This window comes from Corvus cornix, chromosome 9, assembly GCF_000738735.6.
Source record: "Corvus cornix cornix isolate S_Up_H32 chromosome 9, ASM73873v5, whole genome shotgun sequence".
In the NCBI taxonomy this organism is placed as follows: domain Eukaryota; kingdom Metazoa; phylum Chordata; class Aves; order Passeriformes; family Corvidae; genus Corvus; species Corvus cornix.
Genome location: NC_046339.1, coordinates 1,503,809 through 1,530,654, shown reverse-complemented (window position 1 = coordinate 1,530,654; position 26,846 = coordinate 1,503,809). Strand labels below are relative to the sequence as shown.

Genomic DNA, 26,846 nt, shown 5'->3' with positions numbered 1-26,846 from the left:
TAAGGTGAAATTATTCCAAGCAAAGCTGCTAATTAAGAGAAACCAGGAAAACCATGAATTATTCCAAGGTGGAAACAGGGCAGGGGCTGTTTTGGGGATAGAAAGGGCATTTTGGAAAGCGTGGCCTGGGCTCATGGAAGAGCCCCTGCAGCAGAGCCCTCTCCCAGTGCATGGGAGAAGCAGGGAGGGTGCAAGGAGAAGGCTCAGCCCTTCACTAAGAAGATTTCATTTTCCTGTCGAAATTAAAAGGAGAGGAGTGTCAGAACACCCACAACTGCAAACCACAAGAGGTCTGGAAAAATAAATGAATTCAACATAATTGTAGACTTTCCAACTGCTCAAAGTTGAAAATACAAGATGTGCTTGAGGAAAAGAAAGCCCAGAAACTGAAAAAACCCACATGGACATCCCATTTAAAATGCAGCAAACCATCCATGATCCTCATCAGAAAGACTCCACTGGTTTTTTTAAACACAAACATTTTTGCACTTATAAAATATTCAGTCAGCTCACATATAAGAATACAAGTGGAATCCATTATTAATTTACAAGGCCCTGTTTAATTTACATGCTATTTTTCTCTGGTATATTAAATTTATCAAGGCTTGTGGAAATCCTCTCTGCTGAATATTCATAGGCTGACGTGTAAAATTATCTGTTATCCATCTGACAAATTCCAGCAAAACTCCAACCAACCACTTGCTCAGAGAATTCCTTTGACAGGAGCACAAGGAGCAGAGCCCAGGAATTCCCAGTTCCAGAGGAAAAGTGACACCGCCACACACATTTTTATCACCCCAGATTTAAGCTGGTTTTCTGTACTTTTGCCTTCAGTAACATCTCCCCCAAAATTTAAACACCACAAACGTTCTTGGAGGTCTTCCCATCTTAGAGGCCTTTTCCAACCTAAACGAGTGTGTGATTCTATTAATCCATGATTCTGGAAGTCCATGGAATTCTGTGATTCCATAAATCCATGGAAGCCAGGTGGCCACTTGCCCACCCCATCATGTCCACGACCATGCACCTCTCAGTGCCATGAGAGCTCCCATCAGCGCTGTCCTCCCTAATTACACGTAAACACCACAATTCCCAAACATGGGAAGTTCCAGCCGTTGCTGTCCTGCAATTTAATTACACCAGGCTCTAATTATGGATACTGGAGAGGCCTGAGCACGAGGGTGAGGGAGGAGCTCACTGCCCCCTCCCCAGCTCTGCCAGTCACACTTAGAAATTCCCCAGAAGCCCAAATCTATTTTAAGCTTCTCCACATTCTGGGAGGAGCATGCCCAGCATTTGGAAGGGGGATGTTACCCCACTGATTCCTCCTGACATAGGAATGCTATTTCTCACCTCTTTAGCAGCATTCCTGCTCAGTTCCCTTCCCTCAGTCGTTTTGGGAAGTACTCCTTACTTTGGGATAAACATCCCGTTATGGCACAGCTAATGAGCACCTGGCTCACAGCCACGAGGGTTTTCCCAAATATTAAATGTGGTTTTGGTAGAAGATACATCCGGCCACGTGCAACCCAACTGAAAAAACACAGGCAAAACCCAAATGTTGTCTTGTTCTTGTCCTAAAGCACAACCGAGATAATTGTAATTATTTGGTAGAACCAAGGTATTTGTTTATGTTGGGTACAACCAAGATAATCGTGAAGATAAATCCTTTCCTGCCAACCAGGCAATTTTCCCCCAGTTTCTTTCACTGTTACCATTTGCAGGAAGCAGTTTGTGGATCACCTGCTGGCTAGAAACGGCACAGGGCTGGGAGAAAGCCCTGCAGGAAAGAGAGAATATCCGAAATCCCGCTAAACAAGTGACTCTTGAGCCCAAACGGGTTAAATATTAAACCAACTTCTCTGGAGAGGGGGAAGCACGTTCATTCCTGGCCAGAAAATTAACATGCTGGGCAGAAATCCGGGAGGGGAAGAGAGGCTGGAAAGGGACACGGGGTGCTGGGCAGGGAAAGGTAAGAGCTGACAGCTAAAATCCCGCTCCGGCGAGCGGGGCCGACCTCCCCAAAGACTTCCTGGATCCCGGTGACTGCCTCCTGTATTAAGACTGCCTTTCTCATCACTTAATGCTTATTTTCATCACTTTGCTTAAAATATTGATAATCAATTAGGGCTACGTCTGTTTTGCCACAGAATCTGTGTCACAGTCTATCAGCCTGTCAGGGCCAATTCAATCCTCATTCAAAGTTAATTTTTTCTCCATAAATCCGCCTTTGGAGGAGTCATTAGGCGCAGAACATAGCCCGAGGTGCAATCACCTATTCTCTTTCATTAGAGGCAGGCAGGGAAGGTGAGGGAGATTATTAGAACTTTGGAATGATCACAAAGCAGCGTGCTGCCTGTCAGATCCCCCCAACATTTCATTCATCTCGCCAGCTCGCTGCCAACGCTTCTAAATGGACATTATTCATGAACATCTGTGACACGCTGAATATTCCGAGGCTGGGAGTGATGAAAAAGCCGTGCCCCCCCTTGGACTGGGAAATTAATTCTATGGTCAGAACAATTAGGAATATAACAAACTTGTTCCATGATGTTATTTTTAGTCCTTCCAAGATATCCCCCTTAAAGAGGTATTTTTTCAGAACTGGTTTTTTTTAAAGTGTAAATGTGACCGCTCCAAATGGTCAAACACTGGAGAATGATGAAAAAGCTGTGCCCCCCTCTGACTGGGAAATTAATTCTATGGTCAAAACAATTAGGAATATAACAAACTTGTTTTGTAATGTTATTTTTAGTCCTTCCAAGATATCCTGTGTAAAAAGGTGTTATTTCAGAACTGGATTTTTTTTGAGTCCACCCTAGATGGTCAAACACTATATTTTAAGGTATTGAAGAACAATGTGTATTTCCTTTGCTATGGAAATAAATTGTTGGTTGGGTTTTTATAAGCAATTACCAAATTAGCAGCTTTGCAATCTGATTTGTTGATCCATTTCTAAAATGCAGCCAAATGAGACCCCACACTGGATTTGAAATTGCTACCATCTGAAATTACAGCCCACTTCACTCCTGGTGGAAAAGAAGAGTGGGAAACAGATTTCCAAAATCAAATCTATTTATTGCTGTTTCCTTCCATTGAACATCCGATGGTCATCGAGGCATTTTTTGGGTAAGAAGGGCAGAAATGCTGGTGCAAGTGACAGCCACCCACAAAATTAAATAAACCACCACCTTTTCCATGCATATTCCCTTCCTACATGCAGGGGGTTAAGATGTAGCTACTTGGAGGAAAAGTCATTTCCATCTAATGAAATCACATCAAGTAGTTATTTGAATCTCATTACAAAATTCAAAAGAATAGTCATTTACATTTTTTCCCTGATATTACCAGGAAAACAGTGTTATCATCACCAAACTTCTCACAGCCCCCAGCATTCTCCTCCCCAAATATCCTCCTTTTCCAGAATTAAGGGCCAGATCCTCAGTGAATTCAAGCTGGCACAATTCCACTACTTGAAGCGAGCCAAGCCCATTTACTCCAGCTGAGGATCTGGCACTCCCTATTTATAATAATAATCCTAAAGAAGACTTAATCAGCAGATCTTGGCTAGGTACATTCATCCATTATTTAGTGCGTCCCTAATTTCTTTCTGTCTCCCACAGTTTCACTCCCCCCCACCCACACATTGGAGGAAAAATCCAGCCTAAATAGGGTTTAACACTAAGGATTAATTGGCTGCAGTTGCTTCTATGGCTCCTGACTCATTGCAGGGACTGCTGTTAAATATTCCAAGGATTTGTTTCCATCCCAGAAAAGGCTGTGCATTATCCACCTCGACATCTCCTAATCAAGTGATGTTTCACCTCAGATCTGCTCCCCCAGCCTGCAGCCCAGCTCGGGAAAACAGCAGAATTGGATGTGATTCTTGTCTCCTGCAATATTTAGCCTTGGGGAGGAAATCAGTTCTCAGAGTAAAATGCAGTGATTCCAATGGAAGTGTTTAAATGGCACCTTCTAGGTGAGTTTCTTTAGGGAGACAGGGGTGGGAATCATGGAATTAGGAATCACTAAGGTTGGAAAAGCCCTCTGAGACCATCAAGTCCAACTGCTAATCCAGCACTAACCCTGTCCCCCAAGTGCCACATCCATGCATTTTCTGAACACATCCAGGGATGAAGACTCCACCACTTCCCTGGGCAGCTCATTCCACCTTTTCCATGAAGAAATTTTTCCTCAAATCTAATCCAAACTTCCCCCAGTGTAACTTGAGGCCATTTCCTCCACCTGATGACAAAGGAAGAGCTTCCTCTTCCTTCAGGAATGAAAAGCTGGGGAAAGGAAAAGGACAGCCTGGAGTTAAACCTTCCCCTAAACTACTGAGCCAAAAGAGGCACCAACATTTAGGAGCAAAGAAATAAATTCCATATATAAAAACTGATGGGAGTAAAGAATGCTCTTACTGCTGTATCCTTCAGGAGTAATTTCCACATCAATTGGAAAACCAAGAAGTGATCCCTATGAAAAACTCCAATCTGATTCAATTTATTTAAATTGTTCTTAAGCCACTATTTGTTCCAGAGTTGTTTCTTTCCCCCTGGCACACCATGGATGGAGAAAGGAGAGGACAATGGACACGGCTGTCACGGATCTGGTGAGCAGGTGAAAGGAGGGAGGCTGGGAGGGAGCAAACTGGGATAGTGGGAGGTGTCCCTGCCCAGGGCCTGCAGTCGTGATGGAACAAATGCTTTCAAACCATCCCACGCATTCTGCAGGGTAAATTTAGGTTGCTTTTTTCCTCCTCAGTGACTTCAGTGCTCCCTTTCCTGTGAGGACCTCAGACCAAAGCATGACCTTGGTTCTGCATCCTGCTGTAAGCAGAGCTCGACCAAGCCCTCCAGCTCCACAGACTGTCCTGTCCCACATCCCAGCTCCCAGGAAACACTCACTCCTCATGGAATCTGCCAGCCACTCGGCTCCATCACCCACTGCACCTGCATGAGAAATCGCCTTGATGTTGTACTACCCACGTACCTTCACACGAAAACAGAACAGCTCCTCCATTTAATTCCACAAATCAATCATTTTAATTCAAAAAACATTCACTTGCTTAAAATATAACCACTAAGAAAAATTATTGAAATGATTTCTGGGGAAAAACATGGCACTGTGCCTCAAATACAATTGTCATTGCAGGCTGTAGATTGGGAATGACAGTCAGCTTTTCTTCCTGGGGTAAGGGCAGAATTCAGCCTGACAGCTTGTCAGCAAACTTGAAAAATTCACTCCCAAAACTTCGATTCCAAACGAGCCCTTCTTTCATCTGCCAATTTCCCAGCGTCAGGAATCGCCGTGCTAAGTGAAAATCAAGCAGATGACAACTCATGTGGCTATGGAAAGGAAGCAATAAAGCACGGAGCACGCACAGCTGATTACAGGGAACAACTCCCAGAGAAGCCAAAGCAGCCCCCAGCACCTTGGGAGGGCTCCGGGGATTTTCAGCTCCTGTTTTCCAATCGAATAAAAACATCAGGAGTGAAAACATAAGGAATAAAGCTGTGTAGGGGGCTCTGTTGGAGCATACTTAATCAAGAATGGAGCATAATTAATAATCAAATAACGGTACAAGAATCAGGAAGCATTTCAGAGGATTTTTTGCAGAAAGAGGGAACTTTGTTTGCCCTACTCATGATCATTTCCCACTCTGACCACAGTGTTAATGAAAAACCTTCGTGAAGCAATGGAAAATGAAAAAGACCAAAAGGAACTTTCAAAAAGTGATTTTTTTGAAGCCTCTAAATCATAAACACCAAGACATGGTTAAAGAAGAAGAATATTAGCACCACGGAGTGTGACCTCACAAGAAATTGAACGGGGCACTGCAAAATCAGGGAAGGACGAGGTGGAAAACTTCGGGGTCGAGGCGCGGCGAACTCCCAGGATTTACTGTGCCGGAACTGCGGAATCATAAGACAGGCAGCCAAAAGAACCTGACATCTGGCACCAAAAGGGGGAGTGTGTGTCCAGGAAAGATTTGTGGGGAGGACTTAGGGCCGATGCCAGCACACACTCAATTACAGCCCGGCAGCCTTGGGAGCGGCCGGCAGCCCGGGAACGGCGCGGAGAGCGCGGAGCTCATCCCGGCCGAGAAAATGATGGGAAACTCCACGTTCTCAGGCTGTATCCTGAACTCCTGTAATCCTTTACTGTACTCAGCATTATTAAATACTCCCCCAGGATAAAAGAGGTAAATATATTGCTTAAATATTCAGCGGCTGGCTGTAAAATTTCACTGCAGATTAAGTGATGAAGATGAAGAAATGCTGCTGAAAACAAACAATTTATCTTCACTCGGCGCAGCAGAGCGCTCCTGGAACCCCGCCAGAGGCTCTGTGGGTTGGAATTCAATAACTGCATTAAAAGAAAACTACACCCCTACTACACACCAGGCTGAACAGCCCTGAGTAAACAGTTTGCTGCAGCGGCGCTTAAATAATTCAGGAAGGAATTTGGGGTATCAAACATTTTTCTGAAGTACTGTGTTTCTTAATGTATTTCAAATAAATGCTTGTTTTTAAAAGTTCAAGTAGAGCCCATTAGAGCAAATGGGAAAACAGACAAATCCAAGACGGAAAACCACCAAAGCACTGATTTCCAGGAGATGAGCGAAGAAAGATTTGTCATCAGTGAGGAAGTCACCGCCAAGGGCACGGAGCTGATAATATACACATGCATTTCCACTGCTCATCTGCAACCTTGAGAGATTCCAACTGGCTCTCGTAAGTCTGGACAGCATAATTTTCCCTCAGACACATGTGCATCTATATATTTGTATAAAGCTGTAGCAAAGTAATAAATAAGCAGCCTTATTCAACACCACAAGTTCCATACACTTTCTCCAATTAGGTTTCATTCCCAGCCAGCTTTAACTTTGGATGGGAGAGCTCTGCAAAGTACTTCAAAGGGCATTTTTCTCATTCTTAGAAAACAGAAATAATTCAAAATATTAAAACCTCTTGAAGTGTTTAATGGTTTTAACCAGGAGGAGAGGGAATGCACAAAACCTTGTGGAACTGGCAGCAGAGCACCAGTTGAGGCCCACCATCCTTCATCCATCACAAAGAACTTGGTTCTGAACTTGTACGTGCACCCACAGGATGTCTGGGTATCCTTTACGTGGAAGTTGTGTTATTTAATGAAGCGTTAATCACACTTTTAATTTCACTGCTCAGTCACCCAAGCACAGAACCATGGAATGTTTGCGTTGGGAAGGACCTTGAATCGCATCCAGCCCCACCCCTGCCATGGCAGGGACACCTCCCACTGTCCCAGGCTGCTCCAAGCCCCGTTGAGCCTGGCCTTGGACTTCCAGGGATGAGGCATCCATCAGAAGGTGGCAGGGGTGGAACTGGATGGTCTCTAAGGTCCCATCTAACCCAAACCATTCTGCAACACATGCTTTTTTTTTAAAAAATATCCCTTTCTTCAGATAACTTTCATCATAACACTTTTTGAAATAATATTAACAGATTAATTTAAAAATCTGTACAAACGTTGCAAGCAGGGTAATAAATACCTCCGAGAAATCCATTGAACTGCTTTAATCCCTATCTTCTGCCAGCACTGGATTTCCACTCCTTTGAAAAGCCCCTGATCAATACTAGCCAGGCCAGGCTGGTTTGAGCCCACATGGCAAGAACAGGTAACAAAGCACCGGTTGAGGGGCTGTGCTGGGCACAGGTCAGCTCCAGGTCCAGCTCCACATCCCGCCTGTGTCCTGGAGCCACGTTCAGAGCGCTCTTCCCGCTCTCGGGGGCCCTCTCCTGCATCCCCCCTATCGATCCCTTCACATCTGCGGGATGATCAATGCCCAGGCAGCCCCACAAACACCGGCTGAGGCTTTAATTACATCACTGCTGGGAGGGAATCATTGACCAGCAGCTTTGGGGAGACTCCGCTGCCCCCCGAACCAAAGTCGATGGAAGGCGGAGGAGCGGCTCCGGCTGGGAATTGTCCCACGTCAGTGCCCATGGACAGCACAGGGAACTCTGCTCTGCTCCCCCTCCCTGGCAGCTGTCATGCTGCAAGCACGAGTTTGATTACTCCAATTAATAGAACGTTATCAACACATCTCCATATTGATCCCTAACCCTCCTTTCTAATGGAAAATTCCGAGCTTGGAGCTCAGGAGTCGAGGCGAGCGGGGTTAATGGTTTTAATCTTACCCCAGTGGTATGTTGGATTTCCTGAAAGTACTGCTGACTCCTTACAGCAGCAAACTGACTTTTTTTTAGTATTTAATATTTAGTATTTTTTATTTCGGTATTTTCCTTTGTTACAGAAACAGGCACTACTTTGTTACCAGCTGAATCAATTTAAAAAATACCATGAACACACACATCCATTATTTTCACTGAGACTAAAAAAAAATATGAAATAAGTTGAAATGAATAATGAAGCTGAGTTTTGATTCTAAACTTGATTTACTAAAAATAAACTAATAGAATCCTTATGGTTGGAAAAGACCTTCAAGGCCATCCAGTCCAACTTCCAAGAATTATCTATGTTGCTGGAAAGTAAAAAGTTTCTTTCCATTGGCTGGTGACTGAAACATTTAAATATGAATAATTGCGTGTAGAATATACTGTCACACAACATTTAATGTCCATGAGAAAGAAAAATGAGATGCTACTCCTGAAATTATAATATAAATGACAAGTATTTTAAATTTTGGAATTTTTTCCCCTCAGTTTACAGTGCCACAGGGATGTTCCTTATTACCAGGACCAATTCCACATGTGTCAAACCATGAAGGACTTTATAATCCCCCAACTTAGTCCTTTAAAACTCATTTAGCCCTATCACAGTCTGTGGCAGGAGTGGGCAGCACTAATAGGCCCCCGCTGCCCCGTGCCCCAGCTCTCCTCATTCATCCCAAATTCCCTCAGGTGTTCTTCCTGCTACTGCCCAAATGGCATCACCCTGTTGTGCAGCACATCCCTGAAAAGCCGAGCCTGGATCATTCCCCCAGGGATTCAAGCCCTGCAACCACTCCAAGCTGTTCTTCTGTCTGTGGAAAAGCCCTGCCCTGCCAGCCAGGCCAAAGGGGAAGCCAAATAAAGCTCATTTTAAGGCAGAAAAATTCAAAGTGAGGTCGTTTAAAGCAATCCCTCACGTGCCAAATACATCGGGTGCTGCTGCACACATTTGCTGCCTAAAATTTGGGAAAAAACCTGGGAAATACCGAGCATTGTGATGATCTAAGGGGATTTGTGCTTGAACACACTGATCTCGTTAACAAAAAATCTGACACTTTTAATAAAAACCACGTTGCATTCAAAGTTCTGCACAACTGTAGTTATAGCCCTTAATACTCTGTGAATATTTGGTGTTTCTCTGAGAACACCCTGGTTTTATTGCCACGTCCTGTGCTCACAAAGGGAAGGAGCAGGGCTGCTCCACCAATCCTGCAGCGACAGCCAAAGCCTCACTCCCGAGGGATGAGACGATTAAAAACCCCGACCCAGGACACCCAGGGATGGTTAAAGCAAGAAAGTTAATGGTATTTGTCACCCTGGGCAGGAGCAGCGCCCAGGGAGGGAAGGGCACATCCAAAATCAGCTGCAGGGCTGCTCCTGAGCAAACATCCGAGCTCAGGATCCAGCCCACACAACTCAAAGCCTTTCCCATTTTCTTCCTCCACCCTCCCAAGTTTAATAAACAACAAACCCATCATTTCTTAACACTTGAACCAGCGAGAGCAGTGATTCATAACTCTGTCATAATTAAAATTTTATGGCAAATACACGCAGCCATCAGTCATCCAGGCTGGAACGTCCAAAAAAAGTGGGATTTCAATTTATAAGCCCGTGCAGGATTGTATGAGCTACACTGTATAAAAGCACATTTCTAGGGAGTTATTGAACTGGGGAAAGCAAAAGTTGGTTGGGTTTATTTTTTTAAAATCAAATACAGAGGAGGTTATGAATTTGTCGGCACAGCGGCTCCGTACAGTGACTGATGGTTAAAAAGGGAAGGAAATATTATCCTGTGTCTCCTTCCAGAGCTGCACTAACGAAGTCTGGTGGTGTCCCTGGCACTCCCTAATGCCACAAACACAGATTTCCCGAAATTATTGAAAACTCCAGAAGACAAAAACCCACATTGATGCCAGGGAACAAGAGGGGTAAATCAGTGGAATTGGTAAACTGTGACATAAGCATGTGCAGATATATTTTAGCATAAAACAATATGGATCCCATTTCAATAAATTCCATCCTTGCAACAACATGGAATTCTCTGAATGACTGAAAATAACAGAATTGGTGGCCTGGTAAAGACACACATTTAGGGATTTCCAAAATTTGTCCTTGGTTCTCCTGTAGATCCATCCTGGATCCAGACACAGAACAAAGTACTCCTTAAAACATGCATCAGGATGATTTTACTTATTTAATATACAGCTGGGTCTAGGATATAGCAGAGAATAAATAAATGTTTGCAGATCAGTTTCACAAACTGCTTATTTGTTTAGAAATACAAGAAACCCAAATACTTTCAGTAACTGTTTCTCATACATGTCCTTAAAAGGACTTTTTCCTAAATCCCATCAATATTCCACATCACCTGGGAAATCCCTTCTGCTGGCACACACCCAGTTATTAAACCACTTGTGTTCTACAATGCTTTGAGAGAGAGTGGATGCTCCATGGATTTCCAAGAAATATCTATTTTTAAGACATAACTAACACCCCATTCCACATGTTTCTGCACATAATCCTAGGGCCGGATGATAGGAATTACCCACAAGAATATTTAGGGATTCCCAACACTCTTTGCCACTATGACACTGTCAACATTTGAGGTTTTTATCCACTTTTAAGATGAGAAAAATATCATGGGAGGTGCAGGGAAAAGTTGGATTAAGTTTTCCAGTGAAAATGGTGACACTGCTGGCTTAAGGGTTGGGCTTGATGATTTTGGAGGATTTTTTTCAAGCTTAATAATTCCGTGACATAAATTCACAACACAATCCCATTATATAATTCTGGAAGAAGAACCAGTTTGTATTTTCACACCAAAAAGCAACCAGGGAAAAAAAAGAAAGAAGGAAGCTAAACATTAGACTTGCAGCTTCCACAAACTGTTATTACAGGTCTCCACAGTCCATTAAAGGAAGTAATCGAATCAGTTTGCATTTTCTCAGTAAAATCTCATTCAGAGAAATTTTATTGCCAGCCATCTAAATAGTAAATACTTATTATCCTCTCCAAATGAGGTTTTGCTTGCCAAGGGCAAAGCCATGGCTGTGATTGTGGTGCTCTGTCAGAGCCAGCAGAAGTTAAAAAGGTTATAAAGACACCATTAATGTCACGGGAGTGCCTCGTCAGGGCTCGGGAGTGCTCCGTAATTGAGGCCTTTATTCCGAGGCTCAGGCCCCGCTAATAGGATGCTTTAGGGTTTCTTTGGTGGCAGCCCCACATAATCACCTCCACCAGCTGAATATGGACATTTATCTGCTGGGGAGCACGCCTGGTTTATCAGGAGGCTGAGCCTTGGAATAAAATGTCAATAATCGCCAGCTGAAAGGCCCAGAGGAGGCGCAGGCAGGCAGGGCCACGGAGCCAGCGCTAACGGGGACCAACGGGGCACAGCCACGCTGGCCAAGGGCACAGGCAGCCTGGGCTTCACCACAGAAATGCTGGGAACAAGGCTGGAAAAGAAGCTTTTAAAAGTCAGTCCATACTGCAGGGAAACCTGGCAATGGTACAGGCCCAGAGGTAATATTAAGATTGATTAAAAATAATGTATTTCTAACGAGACTGGCACAGGCTGCCCAGGGAAGAGCCCAAGGAGCAACCTGGTGCACGGAAGGTGTTCCTGCCCCATGGCGGGGGATGGAATGAGATGGGCTTGAAGGTCCCTTCCAACCCAAGCCAGCCTGGAATTCCATGTACTCTTCCACAACTTGTTTCCTTTCCCCCTTAGCTTTACCCACAATTCAAACCAGAAAATCCTGAAACAAATCCAGTGCTGCTGTAAGTTAGGAATATACAGGAGGCAAACCCAGAGCTGCAGTGAGTGAGAATCCCGAATGGTTGGGTTGGAAGGGACCTTAAAGCCCACCCAGTCCCATCCCCTTCCAGGGGCAGGGACACCTTATACTATCCCAGGCTGCTCCAAGCCCTGTCCAAAGGAATCAGAATTTCCTCTTGCTCAAAGAGGCTCATCGCTATAAAATCACTCACCTTTCTCAGAGAAAACTCTCCGAGGGCTTGAGATCAGCAGCATAAAATGCTCAAAACCTTTAAGAAACTCCTGTGATTAAATAGTTTTAGTGGGTATTTTAAGAACATAAGGGGATACAAGATGGCTTAAAGAAAGCAGCTCAGAAATCTTCAATAATAAATCACACTGCAGCCACAGAGAAGGAAATAGAAGCAAAATTAAAGGGAGGATCTGCTATAAAGGCACCTAATTTGATTTTTCACATAAGCTGTGTTTTGAAACACTTCCTTTTTCCTTGCTGGGGTGATCAATATGAGTGATATGGCAAAGGACACGAGTTTTCATTACTGTTGCCGTTTCCCAACGATGCCGTTCCGCCCTTTCCAATGGATCACAGAGCAGTTCTTTAATCGGCTGGTGGCAACAGGGCTCAAATCATCCAATGCAGATTTAATTCAGTGTGAACTTGCCTTGCTTCACATTAAACAGAAGTTTAACATCTGCTTTTCAAGAGCATTACTTCAGCAGAAAACATTGTATAACATCCTTTCCAAGTCACTAAAGTTACCAAACATCCCCAGGAAAATTCTTTATATTAAATATTCATAGAATAAAGGTGTCTAAACAACAAAAAGCAAATCAAAGAAAATTTTCTTATTAGTCTCTTAGATATGAGGAGAAATGTTTCACTTATAAAACTATGGTGGGGACCTTGTTTCTATCAACCTCTACGACCACCCGCATTTGCAAAAGCCTAAGTAGGAGAACTCCCCTTAAACCACCCAAAAAATCCCTGCTCATGACAGGCAGCAGCCCCATAAAAAGCCCACCACAACTGACAAAGTCCTTGCAAAGCACCCTCTGCTCCATGCTAAGATTTATTCGGCCGACACCTCATAATCATCTCTAAATCTAATGGGACACGAATGCATTTCATCACAGATGAAAATCTTCAGCGACTGCTCAAATGAAAATCAAGGAATTATTACAATCCCGTGGTTTGGCTTGCAGCAGGCATTAATCAGAAATCATAATAAATCCACACAGCACATTCAGCCAGCACATTAGTCAGGCAGTTTTGCATGATAACGACGTTGACTAATGGGCTCCGAGTTGGAAGGGTCAATCATAAACTCATCAAATGCTTCATTTAATTTCTTAATTTGGACAAACACGATTTGTTTATGGGAAAGATATCAGGTGTTCTTGAATGAATAATGGCTGTGAAACCAAAGTCCATTAATCAGCGCCTGATTACAAATGACTCGGAGATTGTTTGTTCTAATTTCATTCATTTGGGGCAACAAAGAGAACACGAGAGAGCGAAAGCACTTGGCGAAAATGGCACACTTAGTTCTCCATGTTTAATAAAGTTGTGATAAATGGGCTTTCAATAACTAAAACAAGGGGGTTATTACCCATATTAAATACTATCCTTGAAAAAATTAATATATAGGAGTTACAAGATGGTGGTGCAGGCACAGAACAAGGTGCTGGATGACTGCTGAACTCGGAGCCGTGTGCTGGCATTCCAGGGTTTCCTGAAAGGATGGGTGGGAAAAGCACAAAACCAGCAGGGCTTCATTTCTACTTCCTGTGCAATGTTTTAAGAAAATGATGAAATGGTTTGGGTTGGAAGGAACCTTAAAGCCCATCCAGTGCCACCCCTGCCATGGCAGGGACACCTCCCACTGTCCCAGGCTGCTCCAAGCCCCAATGTCCAGCCTGGCCTTGGACACTGCCAGGGATCCAGGGGCAGCCACAGCTGCTCTGGGCACCCTGTGCCAGGGCCTGCCCACCCTCCCAGGGAATTATAATTAATTTAATCTAATCTAATCTAAAGGTTCCTTTCAGCAAGATGATTCCAGCACAATTCCCGTGTGGAAATTAGAAAGGCCCCCAACACCAGAACACCAAGGTGAGCCCATCAGCCAGAGCAGATGGGGCAATTTAAAGCCTTTTTCTGGGCATTCAGGCTATAAAATCCACCACTGGAATTTATATCCATGGATAAAAACACTCTCCACTTTCACTTGTAGAAAATATAAACATCCAAAGCTGTACAAGGGAAACAAAGATGTACAAGGAACAAAGCTCCTGGACACCCATTCCCGGGAATACTTGGATGACCAGAGCCCACAGAGGGCAGCTGGGCAGAGAGGAGGCTGGGACAGATCATGTAGAACATGAGAAATAAATATTTCCCCGTCAATATTAAGAAATAACATTTCCCAAAAGACCTGCTGAAAACAAACGAGCCCCACGACCACATATGGTTTCCACAGCCAAACCAGTGGATAATTAAATTACAGCAAAGTTGCTAAATATGAATTGATATAAAACTTAAGCTAACTGAAAAATTGTCTTTGACTGCAGATCAATAGCTGGCCTGAAAGATTCATCTGCACATAATTAGCACAGAGATTTGCATCAAAATCCTGTATCCCATATGCTGCAATATTACTGAAAGCCATTAGGCACCATGCAAGCCTGAGATACTTTTGGTGCCACAAAAAAAAAAAAGGCCTTGGATAAAAATCTAACAAAAAAAAAAAATAGAAATTCTAAAAGCTTTAGAGAGATTTCTGAAGGCAATAAATGTTCATTAATTAATAAAGTTACTCTAAATTCTACTTATAGGCTCTGGTTTATATTATGGCATCCCTACAAGTCCTCATTGGCTTCTTACTCTAAAAACAAATAAATATTCTGCAAAAATGGTTCAAAGCCTTTTTTTTAGTCTCCTGTAAAAACCTAAAAGAGGTCCCTGAAGTGAACAGCTTTTAGACACCAACAGAATAATATCATACATTGCAAAAGTGAATTATTTCATTTCAAACACATTTTATTCTCTACCTACATTCAATTAAAATCCCGTATTTTTTCAGCAATCACAGAATTAATTCAAATTAATGATTTAATAATTACTATTATCCAAGTGTTTACTCTGCTCACCAATGCCACAACCAGCTGCACTTCAGAAATCACATATTTTGTAAAGACAACAGCGTTAATATGTTAAACAAGCAATTAACTGGAGTAATGATTCTTTTTTCTACAGTTGGCACTTTGTGTGCAGAAATTCTTATTTTTTTAGAACTCTAAGGAGATTATGAAGCTTCTCCAAGAGATCAAGCAATGTGTGGAGAAAGGCATCTCTGTCCAGCTTGGCTATGAAGCTCATTGGTCTGGAGCATTCAGGTGAGCTCAAATACTTCCTGAATTTTCTGAAATTCAGTCTTAAAACACCTGAAATTCTCATAAAATACATCATATAAAAAGTAGCTACTTCTTCTAATGCACATCTCCTTGATTTTTTAATTAATTGTTTAATTCCTCTATCGCTCAGAGATTTTTCAAGTGTTCTGTCTGCTGATGCTGTCACTGAAATGGGTTTTGACACCAAAATCTGCTGAGGAGGAATCAGCAGTTGACCTAAAAACTGGGTTCATTAACTCCATAATTAGATGGATTTCCTAAATTAGCTGGTTTTCAAGAACAGGATAAACCTCCCCTATGGAGCCAGGAGAGGAGAAGGTTCCAGGGAGAGCTCAGAGCCCCTTCCAGGGCCTAAAGGGGCTCCAGGAGAGCTGCAGAGGGACTGGGGACAAGGCATGGAGGGACAGGACACAGGGAATGGCTTCCCAGTGCCAGAGGGCAGGGATGGATGGGATATTGGGCAGGAATTGTTCCCTGGGAGGGTGGGCAGGCCCTGGCACAGGGAGCCCAGAGCAGCTGGGGCTGCCCCTGGATCCCTGGCAGTGCCCAAGGCCAGGCTGGACATTGGGGCTTGGAGCAGCCTGGGACAGTGGGAGGTGTCCCTGCCCATGGCAGGGGTGGCACTGGATGGGCTTTGAGGTTCCTTCCACCCCAAACCAGTCTGGGATTCTGGAATCTCAGATGGCCCTAGGGCAGGACACACAAAGATGAAGTTGGAGCAATCACTGTCGAGGCTCTTCCCAGGTGTCATTCCAGTTTCTTTTCCTTTGACACAGGGAACAGTAACAAGCTTCCCACACTGGTGAAGAGTCACTATGATGAAAAGTCCTTTCCTTAGCTGGGGGTTCAGGAAATGCTCCACAAAACACCCTCACAAAACCCTTTACAGCACCTCCATCCAGAAAGAGGTTGAAAGAGAAAACATCATTCAAGGAAGACACCTTTGCTCTCCAAACCAAGATTTGTATATAAGGAGCAGTAAAATGCAATTATCCAAAGTGCCAATTGCCACCACTCAAAACAACTATTTGAAATTGATAAAAATTAGAGTTTTATATCAAATCAAACCTACATAGCAACTAACTTCATCTCTTTTTCAATATTCAGAACTTTTAAGGTTGCTAAAATTTCAAATTCTTGCAATTTCTGGGGCAAGAATTATTTTAAAAGCCTGTTCTAAATTTCCACAGAACAAATAAAATATTTTAAGTATTATTTCATCCTTTGTGCATATATACAACACATGTTACTCACCCTTCTAAAATTCATTGCACAATTAGAAATTCAAATTAAAGCCAGCGAGCTTTCAGTGGAAAGAACACAAATAAGAAAACTGAAAGAAAACCATCATCAAAACGAGAAACCCATAAACATTTGATAAATTTGGCAGTTGAAAAGAAGCCCCAATAAAAGGAAATTTTTCATACTTGTTGCCACCTGCCCGCCCGACTGCTTTGCATAGCTGGAAAAGAGCAAAATAGAGGCCAACCTATTTAACTAAACAGTTTTTATTAAAGTAAAAGAAAAGCAAGAATCTATAAAGTAGCAAGTGATCCTATTAGTTCCACCAGACTAAAATCATACAGTCTACGTATGTGGTCCTTTCAGCCACATCTGTTATGAGCCATTTTGATACCCAAAAGCAGAGAATATTTGACTATATTTATCAGGCACTGAGTGCAAAGCAGGCTTTTTCTCCCCAATAACTTGTGGCAGAATGGGTAGATTTCAAAAAAAAAGAAAGGCAGTCAGAATTATAAAACATTTGTATTTACCACAGTTAAGGCCAAAGTACTCATTGTATTCCATGATTTCCTCTTTGAGGAACGTGTAAAATGCAATAAAGACGCACGGTGCAAAATGAAAGGCAGCAATCTGATAGCATAATTCAAAGATAATGAGTTAAATATCCAACAACCAGAATTGGATCTGATAAATGGTAAACGCTTGGAATTTGTATTCCCCCATTTTCATCACCTCACATTTAGTGCCTCGGTCCTGAAGTTTCCTTTAAATAAACTCCGGTGAATTCTTTGCACAAAACGCCCTATTCTTGACTGCTCTTTCAGCCAGAGATTGAAATGCAGATCCCAAAAATAGATCAGTCACTTATTTCAACTCTAGACCTTTGAAAATCCAGATCAATTGCCTTTTGTCATCGTCTTTATATGGAGAGTAAGAAATTTCTGCTTAGCACCATGGCAAAGCTCTCAGAGTCCTTTGGAAGAGGCGGCAATATCGACAGTTTGGAACGGCCGCGTGCCATTTCATAGGAATTTATTGACATTTCGGGAATATTCATCCATATTTTAATCTTTATGAGAAAGCACAGGTGCTGTATCATTTACAGCACATATTAAGCAGCTTTCAAATGTTGAGGTTTGCTCTAAGCTTGGGATTTAGGATTTGAAACAGCGCAAACTTTTCCCTAAAATCAGCGCCGGGAGCCACGTTTAACACAAACCCCCAGCTCGGATCTTCTCCGACCCTCGGTAATGAAGTCTGGGAAAGAAATCACAGACACCCAAGTGGTTTGGCAACTGTAAGTGACAGAAGCTGAGCTAAATCCTCTGTTTACACTGGGGATTATCCGGGTGGATTGTGCAGCGCTCCCGGAGCCGGCGCTGGTCAGGGGACGCTGCTCCCCGTCCGCCCGTGGGGCAGCGGCACAAAGCCCCGGCCTGGTAGGAAGTGACCCAGAAGGAGATCCCGAGCAAGGATTTACACAAAGCCAGTCTGCCTCAGAAAAACTCCATATGACCATTAACTGGCCGGCAAGGCCTGCCAGGAGGCCTAATTACAGCCCTACAGAGCCCACTAACAAAAGCTGGAGAGCTTTAGCCCAGGGATGATCTGCTTTATACTGACTTGAGAGAGTCCATATAGAGCGACAAAAAGAAAGAGGTTTAGCTTGGAAATTCTCCCAAGAGACAAAGCATTGTAGCTCAGTCTGGAAGGCCCACATGGAACATACTTCAGATGGGCTTAAACATCCCACCCTCTCCAAATTAACATTCAACTACTGCCTGCTTAACATCTGCTCGGGCACAGCGACTTGTGGGAGGTTGTCAGAGGAGCCTAAAAAGGCTCCCTGGCACCTCAATATTAAGAAATCTAATTCAATAAATTCTGCAAATATGAATTTATAGCTGGGACTAACAACATCTGAGGAATGATGGCTTTTATAAATCAAAAATCAGTTGCCTCGAGAATTAAAGTCTTTCAGTACCTCCCAGTGTTGCCCCGCCTAATGAGAACAAAATTACTGACATGAATCTACACTTACAAAGAAAAACATTATTTAACAAAGTCAGCACGAATGCAGGACTTGGAGCCAAACCTTCTTGTCAGCACTGTATCATATAAATATAAAAATGGCCATCTTACCCCTTCTCCCTCACAGGCACAGGTGAATAGTTTTTATTTGACCTGCTTTCATAATGAGAGACCAGAAGTCATAATTCCCATCTCTGAATACACATGGGGGAAAAAAACCCCTCAATAATAAGAGTCTGTTTTACTACTTGCTGATTGCTGATTTCTGCCTTTCAGAGAAAGCAGCTGCTATTTCCTAAAATAAGATCTAGGGTAAATTCTAAAAGCAGATTTTCTCAAGATCCTAAATATCTGAAAAAGGGAAATTTAGATAGGAAAATAAAGACAAGGAATTCAAGAGCAGCTGGGGTTGCCCCTGGATCCCTGGCAGTGCCCAAGGCCAGGCTGGACATTGGGGCTGGGAGCAGCCTGGGACAGTGGGAGGTGTCCCTGCCCATGGCAGGGGTGGCACTGGGTGGGCTTTAGGGTCCCTTCCAACCCAAACCATTCCATGATTCCATGATGTCAGCAGGGATGAACCAGGAAGGGACTGTCCCAAAAGTCTCTCCAACACTTGCTGGCGATTTAGAGCCCCTGGTTTGTTTGTCCAAACCACAGAGGAGCAGCGTGTCTCTAACCTCCAAATCCATGGATAATCCACTGGGAACAAAGCACAGCTTTTTATTCCCACTTAGTGGGACTGGAGCAAGCCCTACAACGTGTACAGCCAGATATTCCATGAGTTCATTCCCAAGTTTGGGATGGAGCCCATACAGAGCCCTGTGTACACAAACAACAGCTCCACTCACCACTACTGAAGCACAGAGTTAATTTAAATTATATTCAAATAAAGCATCACCACAACAGCAACAGCAATGGACCTGTTGAACCCAAACTCCTCAAAAAGCTGCTGGGTAATGGCTCAGCATAAAGTGATTTTTAAGACTAAAAGCTGAAAAAAGGGCTGATTTTGCAAGGAGTAAACACAAAAATATATTGAAACAACATTATCAACATTTCCAACCTCTTCTCACAGCAATTTAATAAAAATTAAATGTAATTGACTGAATGCAGGACTTGGGGAAGAAGGTGGGGGATGATCTCATCAGTGCCTGGGATGACCAAGACTGAAATGAAGCCAGGAAGGAACTTAATTCTGTATTTTGGATGGTAAGAGACACAAAGAGATTAAATCTCTTCTGTTCCATATGAAAAACTTGCAGCTTCAATCTAAGATCCAGCCCTCAACGGTGAATATTTGAGTTTAACAATGTCACAGACCTCTGATAAGCTTTGGAAAATTTTGGAGCCCAGGTCATGATGATATATGACCCCCAGTTATCTTCTGTACATTTCCCAGGTACAAAAGAAATTAAAAAATGAGGTGTGATTGATGGCAGCAGAATACACAAATTGTGCTTTTGAGGTCAGGGCTGTCACATCCATTTCATAATTACATGCTTCAAAGACTTATTAAAAGTTCTGGAGAACAAGGAATATATTGGAAGAGAGACAATGCAAAAGGCTGGATAGATTTTGGAAAAAAAAAAATACATCAGCAATGTGAGGAGTTTCCTCAAAACAGACGGTTTCCAAAAGGGGAAAAGTAACAATAATAAAAAAATACTTGCACTGATTTAGAACAATGCCAAAAAATAAAGAAAAGTGCAAAAAACCAAACAAAACCAAATTTTTGAGAGCATGGAATAAAACCTCAGTAGCAGCAGGAGCCAGAGAACAAACATGTGAGGTTTTAGTGTAAAAAAATGACTTATTTTTATTTCCTTAAAGGGCTTTACTAAGTGCCAATGATGATGCAAACCAGTTTGATCTTAACCTGAAATAAGAATAGCATCAGCATCTACCAAACACCAACAGACAAAATCCCACCTGGTATCACAAACATGAAGTAAATCGTTAAGATTATCATTTACTCACCAGCTGCCTCCAGAACCAGCTGCAGCCTGGCTTTGGCCTGTTCAGCAGGAGTCTGCAAGAGAGGATTGATCAGCTCACACCTGGCTGTACATTTGACATTCCAGCTCTGACATTCCCACCCTCAGAGAGCTCCTGCCTCCACCAGCGACTCCGTATCCACACCAGCCAGAGAAACCTCCAGACTGGAATCACACTGAGGTGGGAATTATCAAAGGAATCTTCAGAACTGACCCAAAACACCGTCCCCACGAGGTGCCTGTGGCACCATGACCGACCCACACCCAGCTCCTCTCCAACCCCAAATCCTGCCCGGCTCCTGGGTGACCCTATTCCACACAAACACACAGCTCCACATAATGCTCCAAACCTGGAATTAACATGATTAATATGGCGAGTTTTTCACACTTTTCTCTGATCTGGGGTGATTTTTCCCTCTCCTAAAGGTATTGCTGCACATCTGCTGGGCTGAGGAGCACATTGTTGGCTGTGGCCCCACTATGCTAATGAGTCCCAGTGATGTTGCACTGTGTCCAATGTGTTTGCCATCCCTCTAAATTCGAAGCCACTCAAACGTTGCCACAGTTAAATTGATACACAAACCCTATTTGTCACGGAGTTCAGAAGTTGATTTTTTCTGGAAGCGTCGGAGAAGTTTGGGAGGTTTCTGCTCTGCACTAAAAACAAAACCTGACAGAAAATTTTGGTGGTGTTTTGCAGCTTAGGAAACTCTTCTCAAGAACCTAAACATCTGCAAAAGAGAAATTTAAATAGGAGAATAAAGACAAGAAATTCAAGAAACTGCCCAGAGCAGCTGAGGCTGCCCCTGGATCCCTGGCAGTGCCCAAGGCCAGGCTGGACACTGGGGCTTGGAGCAGCCTGGGACAGTGGGAGGTGTCCCTGCCCATGGCAGGGGTGGCACTGGGTGAGCTTTAAATTCCTTCCAACCCAAATCCTGCCATGATTCCATGATTCTAATTAAGCAAAGCTCTTTGCCATGAATGTCCCTCCTGGTGATGCTCTGCAGGGCCCCACCACCCTCATTTGAAGAGAGGCTGACAATGACAGAACAATTCCATTTTTGCTCCTTCCATTAGCATCCAGGAGGAGAGATGCTGCATTAAAATGCAATTTAATGAAGATCCAGATTTTGGTTGTACAGAGATCTAACATTTTTAGTTCAGATTTTTTCTGCTTGCATAAACCCAGACCTACTGGGCAGAATTTATTACTGTAGCTGCTATAGGGAGCCTACCGTTAGACCTGACCACTAATCCTGGTGGCAGCAACAAATATCTTGAAATTTATCATAAATTATCTTCCATTTCCTTCTTCTTGCCATGAACTAATCACTGCAATGTGTTTTGGCATCTTAAATACATCACAGGAGGAAAGGAAGGAGAGGAAGGGAAAGATCTGCTTTTTATCCAGAACCGACTTGCCCAGCTTCAGTTTCAGAGAAGCTTTACTTGGGTTTGTGGTTTCTCCATTCCATGACAACTTTAAATTAAAAAAAACCCACCAGGATTAGTCGAGTTTGGCAAAATTTTGCAGGAGAAGCAGAGAAGGAAACGTGCCTGGTGTCAAACTCCGCCTGTGCTCACATCAGCACGTGAACAGCCCAAGTCTTTGTGCACCTCATCCATCAGGTGGGGCTCTGGTGTCCCAAAACACAACTTCCTACTCCTACTGCAGTTATCCAGTTCAGATATTTAATCAAAACCCCCAGGGATCCCTCAAATCCCTGGATCTCTTCCTGTTGGCTATGCAACCATCACTGTTTAGCACCAGTGACTGGAGAAAGATGTTCCACTGACAGTATCTAAGATACTCGTGTCCAGCACCACCATGCCCACAAGAATTCCACAAAAGAGCAAATGCCAAGCCAGGCTCCAGAGGAGGAGAAGGGAGCCAAAGAGCAGCTGTACAAATGTCACTCCCAGCACTCAACACGGAGTTCCACAACACCAACACAACCCATCCCGCTGTTCTGAGGAGCTCCACGAGCTCCAAATGCTTTTCCCCCCTCCTCCCATGGAGGTATGGATGTGTCCTGTTGGTAGAAGGTAGGGAAGACTCAAATTCTTCTTTTACTCAGCAATATCCCACTGGGAACAGCCCCAGCAGTTGCTTTGGAGGCATCTTCCCCTTTGCCCTCGCTCCAGGTGTTAATTACTCCATGGGCATCATTTACCCGCCGGAGAACTCGGCACAGCCACCTTTTTATCAATCAATAAGCCCTAAACAAGGAGTGAAAGAAGGATTCTGAAATAAAGGTGACTGGCTTGGCCCCAGAAAACATGTCTCCAACTGGTGGATGAGGCCAGCACTCAGAGAAAAAAGGACAGAGAGGATTTCAGCTGAAAACCACAATTAGAGCCTCAAACAAGCCAGGAGCAATGTGTGAGAACAACCAGCTACCCGAGGTCAGTATTGATTTAGGGGACCATTAAGTGAAAAAATTCAGGAAGACCCTCAGGAAACTTCAAAATGGTGAAATGATTGGTGGAGGAAACATTACCAGAGTGATGTCGAGCAAAATAAACCCTTGTACTTTCCTTATGGTCTTAAGCACAACACAGAAGGAAAATAGTTCAAAGAGAGTGAAAAAAAAAAAAAAAAGAAACACATATTTCCAGAGCCAGCTGGGGAAGGAGCCCACTAACTGTAAAAGCAGGAGAGGAATTCCCTAAAATTCCTTAACAAGCATGCTGTAAAATGACCTGAGGTCATCCCCGGCAATGAATTTTACACGTATCCAAAAGCGTCAGGTGAGACACCGGAATCCCAGTTCAGAAAATGATGGTATTCCACAGGACACCACCAGCCACAAATATCCATGTGATTAACAACAGGTTTTAATATCTCAAACCAAAATTTGATTCAATCATTCAATTTTTAACGGCAGCTGATTCATGAAGATGCAAGGCATCCTTGTTTCTCTTCGCAGTTCATCCACTGCATTCCATCACTACTCCTTTTATAAGGAGTTATTTTTAATTAAACTACACTAAACCAAAGTGTCATAACTTCAAATTCAGTGGGTTTTGTGTAAAAATCCCCCCACAAGCTGCTTGCCACTCACAGCTCCAGGAAACAAGTGCTGAGTGTGATAGGCAGCTCCAGAAATGCCATCAGAGCCATGGCTGGCTTTCAAAATATTCCATTTCAAGGGAGATTCAGCTTCTCAATTGATTAATAGATTAGAACAAACACTTTAATTCAGCTGTAGATTGTATTTTTTAAAATATTCCCGCTACTTGGGATGAATGGTAAATGTTTCTGACAGAGAAAATATTAAAGTGAAAACTTGAGAACACTGAGGAAAAGGATTTGAGAAACATGAAGTTTGTAAAGAGAGTCCAAGTTTCTGCTGGAGGCAGCCACTGGGAATACTGTGGAGCAGAGCATGTGGCTCTTGGCAGCACTGGAAAACTTTTATCCCAGGGCTCCAGCAGTTCATGATGCTGCAGCATTTTGAGCTGGAACGTTCCCTTCCTGAATTTTTATTACAGAATTTCACACAGAAAATGTCCAGTATGTGCTAAAACAGGACAGGTTCCATTCCTCCTGCTCACCCCTGACACTGGTGGGGTAAAATTTACCTACAGTACTTTTCTGTCTGAAAATATCTGGGCAAAAGCCCAACAAACTTCTGGTGGTGGTGATCAATTTGGGGGGCTTTTCACACAAATCTTTTCTCTTTACATCCAATAAAGACAAACCTAGCCCTCAACATCGCAAGGAAAACCTGCTACCTGAAACTGTAATTCCACATTCGACTTGCAGAGAGGATGTAGGATATCAAACCTCTTTAAGGAAAACAATCAAGCTCCTAATTTAAAAACAGTGAAAACTGAAAATGGGACGTGAGCTGTGGCTGCACCCACTACGGATCTCCTGGTGTCATTTCCCAGGGTTCAAACTCCTCTGGATGCAAGTGTAGATAGCAAAATCCCAGTTTAAAAGCAAAATCCAAACAATACCCCAAGGAGGCAGTAAATAAACACTAATTAAGTAACTCCAGATCTGATCTCGAAGGCAGAGCACAAATCCATCCTCTTGCTTTAATTCCAGCCTCTCATCCCTTTCCTGGGGACATTTATCTGACCTTTCCCAATGCCTGATGAGCTCAAAAAAAGGTTAAGGAGAAGTGCAACAAGAAAAAGAGGGAACCAAACACACATTCCCCAGTTGTCTGAGGAGGTGGCTACCCAAAACTACTGGGAATAACTCCAGAGCGGGTCAGAAACCTGCAGCAAATGTTTGGAATGGATTCCAGGAAAAAGAAAAGTCGGCAAGGCTGAGAATCCAAGAGAAATTCCCGAGTGGAAGTATAAGAGAGGTTTTCCCAGTGGAATGAGAGAGGTTGTGGTTGGTTGGGATGAAGGGAATTGCTCAGCAGGGATAAACCCAGGGGTTCTGGTATTACATGGATGGAATTCACATGGAGGAAGGAGAGCAAGAGGAAAGCAAATCCCATTAATGGACAAAGCAGTGGCTTCTCTGGACAAACAGCCACGTCACACGAGCCTATTCCATCACTCCTCAAACATGGATACAGGGGCTTGGAAAGACAAGCTGGTGTTTTCACAAGAGTGCCAAGAGGTTCTGATTCAATCCCTGGGTAAGACAGGAAAATCAGTAACCACAGCACTAAGCAACCCAATCCCACTTCTCCCAGGAATCCCTGATGAGGGCTGCCTGCTCCTGCGGAACTGGAATGGTGTCCCAGCTGCAGTGGGATGTGGGAATGATGCTGAATGACAACATCCCATCCAATCTGTACAGAAATCCAGAATTCTGGGATACAGGAGACTGACAGGCAGAACCAGCTGGAGCGGTAACAGCAGCCTGGAGCGGGATAAATGCAATCCCACTGGGATAACTCTGCCCCACTGCATTCCCAAATCCCAGCATCAGTTCATGAAAAGCTCACTTTGGGGCTGTGGACAGCTAAAAGGAGACCTCGAGTGTCAGTGATGGGAAGAGACAAGGAAGAAATTAATTAATCAGAGGGGATACACCTATAATTACATTTGAATGCGTTCCATAAATCGGTGGCCTGCCTTCACCTGGAACATTTTCCATCCCACTTCCAGCAAATCTCAACATGAGAGAGCAACAAAGGAGCCTAAGGCCAGCCAGCTTTTAAACAGGGTTTGATGAAATCATGGAAAAGATTGTGGGACAGGTTTGTCTACCATAGGAAGCTGGATTCCTTTTCTGCCATTTATTCCTCTTTAGGTGATTAAAAAAAAAAAATTACCAAAGAAACTGAAAATAAAGAACTTATTCGTGTGAGAAGACACTTTACAGGAGCATAAAATATTAAAGTAAAAGTAAAACCAAAGGAGATTGAGAATTTGCAGTTGTCACCCTTTCCATACGTAAGTCTTTGAGGGTAGCAAATTCCAGATTGATAAAGGAACGTTTTTCACATTAAATATATAAAAATAAAACCCCAAAGAAGAATTCCTAATCTGAATTAATAGCACAGAAATATAATAAGCACATCTGGCACTATTTGAATTAAACCCCTGCATTTTCAGACATAAATCAGCTGAAAAGATTGGATGGGAAAATGATATTTATGTCCTAGTTGGAGTTTTTCCTCTGATACAATTAATCAATAACAACACTCTGGAAGAAGCTATGGCAGGAGTGTCCTGGCTGGATACAGACCTACCTGTTCCCAAAAATATCATCTTAAATTTATCAAAGGGAATTATAAGTGGAGAAAAATCATGTAAAGCATGGAATAATGGTAATTTCTGTCTGTGGAATGCACAGATGCTCTTGGTACTTCCACAGAAATCAAGAATCCGGCATCAGAGATGGACTAATTAAGGAAAGGGAAATCATTAACCAAAAAAATGGGCAGAAAAACCCCAGATTTTAATTTATGTAAAGGCCCCAGAAAATATGACCAATGATGAAGGGAAGAGTCCAGCTTAATTAGACACCAACACCACAGCAAAGGGAAAACCCAGTTATGGAATGTGGCTCCTCCAGCCAGAGCCAGGAAAAAGCATCTGAACCTTGACAGAAAGGATGGAAAACTCTCCCAAAGTTCTCCTCCTCCAAGACAGCCAATTTACCAAAACTGGGAAGGAGACAGGCAACAAGGATAAGGCCCAATCCTTAAATTCAGAGCCCAAGGAGGAATGACAGCATTAGGCAGAACTATA

At 43.2% G+C, this 26,846-nt stretch overlaps 1 protein-coding gene across 1 annotated transcript in view; it reads right to left on the bottom strand.

The window, feature by feature from the left end:
• The window catches only part of RSRC1 (arginine and serine rich coiled-coil 1), a 99,256-nt gene that overhangs the window by 17,602 nt on the left and 54,808 nt on the right, over positions 1-26,846 (bottom strand). The window contains exon 7 of the mRNA XM_039557002.1: positions 20,659-20,710. Within this exon, the coding sequence (XP_039412936.1) occupies positions 20,659-20,710 (52 nt within the window). The remainder of the gene's footprint in view (positions 1-20,658; positions 20,711-26,846) is intronic.